The sequence below is a fragment of the Pyrgilauda ruficollis genome, unplaced genomic scaffold (assembly GCF_017590135.1).
Source record: "Pyrgilauda ruficollis isolate IOZ18807 unplaced genomic scaffold, ASM1759013v1 scaffold24, whole genome shotgun sequence".
Lineage (NCBI taxonomy): Eukaryota > Metazoa > Chordata > Aves > Passeriformes > Passeridae > Pyrgilauda > Pyrgilauda ruficollis.
Window position 1 is genome coordinate 12,156,440 of NW_024523648.1, and position 4,356 is coordinate 12,160,795.

The following is a 4,356-nucleotide window of genomic DNA, read 5'->3' on the forward strand; positions in this document are numbered from 1 at the left end:
CCCCACATGCTTAATTGTTCTAAAAGTTTAAAGTCTCTTAAACCACAAATTGTGCTTAAAGCAATTCTTTCTCCTCTTTGGCATTTAAATTCCTTACATTTTACTACACAGGTGAAGGAAGAGATAACTCCTTGAATTCTACCAGGCTGAAATAGCCAAGCACCCTCTTATCATAAGGTGGAATTTTGTCTGTGGTCATCCCAAACCCACTCGCTAAGTTTTGTTTTGAATTTGTCTGTCCTGGGCACAGGTAAGTACCTACATTAAAGGAAAGCTCTCACTAGAGCCTTCTATTAATGCTTTCTGTCAGAGAAGCCCTGCACATTGCAGATGTGCACAGGGCAGGCACAACAGGACAGTTATACTACCACTGATTAATTTATCTCCTTCTAATCCATTTAGTGAGGGACCTTCTTTCCCCACCCCTCCAAGTTTAACTATATGCAAAGGGAGCTTATTACCCCAGTCCTCCAATCCCTTTATATTTTGTCCCTCTGCATCAATAATTCTCCCCCCCCCCAGCAGCATGACAGGAACAGATTTCATTAGTATGCTCAGCTTCCTAACCACAGGCCATTAATAAAGGTATTAAAAAAAGGTGCCTCTGGATATTATTCACTTGTATTTTCTCTTTAGGACCAAAAGCTGCTAGACTGCATTTACTGCTGTCCTCTCTTTACACAGTTTTATACGCATTCACACAAGTATTAGAAGTTCTTACGTGACACCACATCAATCAAATGCTACACTGCAAAGCTAATTTAATTCCTTGTGAAGATTTACATTTTGTTTTTCCCCCCAACAGGAAACAAAAAACCCAAACCCAAACCAACCAAACAAAAAAATCCACCTTCAATAAGGTAACCAAGAATGCTGGTAGATCAGATCAAATTAAGAGCTGTATAGACCCAAGATCACATTTCCTTCTCCTTCGGTAAGCACTGTTCATTAGCCCACAGCCATGCTGTTCTAGCCACAATTTATTAGATTGGTTTGTTTTGCAAGAGGATACAATCCACCTAAAGCACCATCAGGAATAAACTAGTGCCATGAATCTAGGAAAAATGCACAGAGCACACAGACACTCCAGTAATGAAACGAAGCAAGGCTGAGCAAGTAAGTTTATTTAGCATTTCACTCATTTCCAGACAGCACAGCAAGATTTGGACAAGATGACACCTTTTACATTTCCTTACAAAATAATTCATTACCTGTAAAACCTAATGAACCTCTGTACAGATTAGATAGAAGTCATGCATGTGAACAGTTGATGAACTCCCAGCCATAAACCCTCATGAACTGGGTATAGGTTATATATTTATAGCTTACCTTGGAGAGATCTCATTATTTTGTAACTGTTACACATGGCAGAATGGCTGTGTTAAATTACATATTAACACGTGTCTACATTAACAAATATACTTATTTCAGTATTATTTTCTGGACTTTACTAAGATTTATTTTGAGCATGGTAAACATGCATCAGATACTACTAATTGTGACCAATTGTGACAGACTTGGGAAGTCGGCTTTCTAGCATTTCACTTTGGTACTCAATTAAGATACAAAATCACGAATGTCCTACTGTTAATGGATTCACCAGTGGTTTATTGTGAAATAATAAATTACAAACATGATCCATCAGCTTTGTGCATGCATTTATCATTTTTGTTAAAACAATAGTTTCATATAAAGGTTTAGCTTACTGGGTTGTGGGTGGAGGGGCCACAGGGGAAGGTGTTGCCAAAATTTTGCTTTCTGTCATCATAATCTTTACTTGTAAATAACTGATGACCAGTGTGTGAGACTTCACACACAGCAGCACAAAGTCTGCCAAGAAACACCGTATTTACTTATGCCATGTAGACAAGACACATGCAAACAAGCACAGGTAATAAATATTTAGCATCCATGCTAAATACCCAGCAGAAACACACTGCTTCCCTGTGCATCCCAAGAGGTCGTGCTATCGTTCCTCACACATGCCAAAGGCTGTTGTCACATTCGTCCTGAGCACAGTTCTGCCTTTGGAGTGACAGCTTTACATCCTCTCTCCATGCAAACTGACACGAATCCTATTTAGCTGTATTAAGATTAAATGAGCTGAGTTGGGAAGGATCCAAATCCAGTCTCAGTCTAAAGCAGACAGAGTGAACAGTGTGTTTTACTAAAATAGCCTCTGCAAAATTCCTTTTTTCCATTTACAATAAGGTGGCAGTTAGCCCCACTGAACAGCAGATTAAATAAGAAAAAGGCTTATATTTACGAAGTATAGACACAGAGTCTCATCCATAAATCCCAGCCAGTAGGTCACACCTCAGAAGTTTTTACAGTACTACTGTCCTTCCCTAGTGGATGGTGGTTTACACCATCCACCTTTGTTATTCACTGACTACTCAGCTAAGAAACAAAGAAAAATCACCATCTCTGAGGGAATGCAAACCTAGCACTGCCAAGCAAAAGGATAAACACAGCTGTATTTTTTTAAGAGATTAAAGAGTTTTTGTACACCTATCCATGGCTTCCAGTGCAACTTAGTCCTAAACCAGGATTTCAGATTATTCTAACCAGGATATTTCAAGAAAGCACTCTAATGAGCAAACAGCTAACAAGGCAGAAAGAGATTATTCACACACAACCTTTTATATCCATACTTTATCAATTATATATTTGCTTCCCCAGTTACAGAAGGGCCCTCTCAGTTAGATGTTATTATACACAGCAATATATCACCTCCTACTGATGAAATACAACCAGAGAGACTGAAGATTTATCAGTTCTTCAGACTGAACACAGTTTGGTTTTGGCGTGTTTTTGTCTTTTGTTGGGTTGTTTTTTTTTTGTTTTTTGTTTTTTTTTTTTTTTTAATTAAAAAAAAAAAAAAAAAGTTCAACTAACTTTAACGTTATGGTGATAAAACATCAATTACTTATTACCACAAAGATAAGCTTGTTTGCTCTTATTTCACATTTCATTTAAGTGAGCTAATACTCACATAAGTCCTTCACTGCATTGCATTTTAAGAAATATTGCCTCTATTGAAAATAGATAGTAACAACAATCTGTTCTGATTATGCTCTTCAAAGTTCAAAAGTGCGTCTGCTCCAACGACTTCTCAAAGCTCCGCATCAGGCAGTTGGCTCCCCAAGGGAATTACCGTCTCTAACCGGCACAGTAGCAGCAGACTTTAAAATAAAACAAACAAAAAAAACCCCACTAGAAGGTCGAAAAATCCAACCAAAAAAGGAAACAGGTCTTCGATAACGACTGGTAAAGACCAGTGTGGAGAACTTTTATTAAGAGTCCCTAGCATTTCGGTTTTAGATCGCAAAACAAGGCGGGAACAAGGTTTTTGCTATGTTTACAGATGCATACATGCTTCCTGTAGATAAATGCATAGGCCACAAGCATACTAAATGGCAGCCGGCGCAGTTGTATCATTTCTCGTTAAGCGGGAGCGTGATGAAACCTCTTCTTTCGAGAGTTACTCGGGAGATCTGTGCATGTCTTAGCACGGAAGCGCTACACAAGACGGAGCAAATCCACCGCCTGATCTCTGGAGCACAGAGACCCGGGGCTCCGTGCTCCCCTTGCCGGCGGCGGGACGGCGAGGAGATCCTCCAGCCCACCCGAGGCGCCTCCGTCCTGCCCGCGGCCCTGCGCCCGCAGGCAGCCGCCCTAGCGATCCCTGCCGCTCCAAGCAGCCGCTGATGTGGCTCCCGAGCTGGGTGCCCGCCGCTCCCTCCCGGCGCCGCGCACAACTTCCCCGGGCGCTCCAGTCCAAACGCCCCGTCCAGTCGCGGGGAGCAGGGACCGGGACTCAGCCCTTCCAGCCCGGCAAAAGCCCGCGCCGCGACACCCGGAGGCGACCGCCCCGCCGAGCGCCGGGGCTCGGGCAAGCCCCCGACGCCCAGCGCCGGGCGGCCCCGGTGCGGCCCCGCGGAGCGCCTCCCTCCCACCGCGCCCCACTCACCGGCTTCGGCATTTTGAGGGCTGCTGCTGCTTCTGCTACTCCCGACACAAACGTTCATGCAGCGCCTGCCTCGCCTCTGCCGAGCGCCCCGTGCGGAGGAGGTGGAGGAGGAAGGAGCCGCTCCCGGCCACGGCGGCAGCGCAGCCCGCGAGTGCGGCGCCGGCCGCCCGGCGGCGGGTTAAGTACGGCAGGTGGGGCCCGGCGGTGACTCACCGCCGCCGGCCATTGCCCGCCGCTCCCCCCGGCGCCTGCCGAGCGCGGCACCGGCCTCGCCCAACCGCGGGGCACCCCCGCCGGCTTCCCTTCGACGTCCCCGGCGCGTAGGGAGCACCGCGGCCCGGAGCCTCAGCAGCCCCCGAGCCCCTCGCCGTGAGGGACGGGCG

At 45.8% G+C, this 4,356-nt stretch overlaps 1 protein-coding gene across 1 annotated transcript in view; it reads right to left on the reverse strand.

Moving 5' to 3' along the window:
• LOC121354946 (ezrin-like) overlaps window positions 1-4,173 on the reverse strand; it is a 24,592-nt gene extending 20,419 nt beyond the window's left edge. Inside the window, exon 1 of the mRNA XM_041470037.1 lies at window positions 3,974-4,173. Coding sequence (XP_041325971.1) covers window positions 3,974-3,985 — 12 coding nt within the window. The 5' untranslated portion in view covers window positions 3,986-4,173. The remainder of the gene's footprint in view (window positions 1-3,973) is intronic.
• Between the last annotated feature and the right edge of the window lie 183 nt (window positions 4,174-4,356).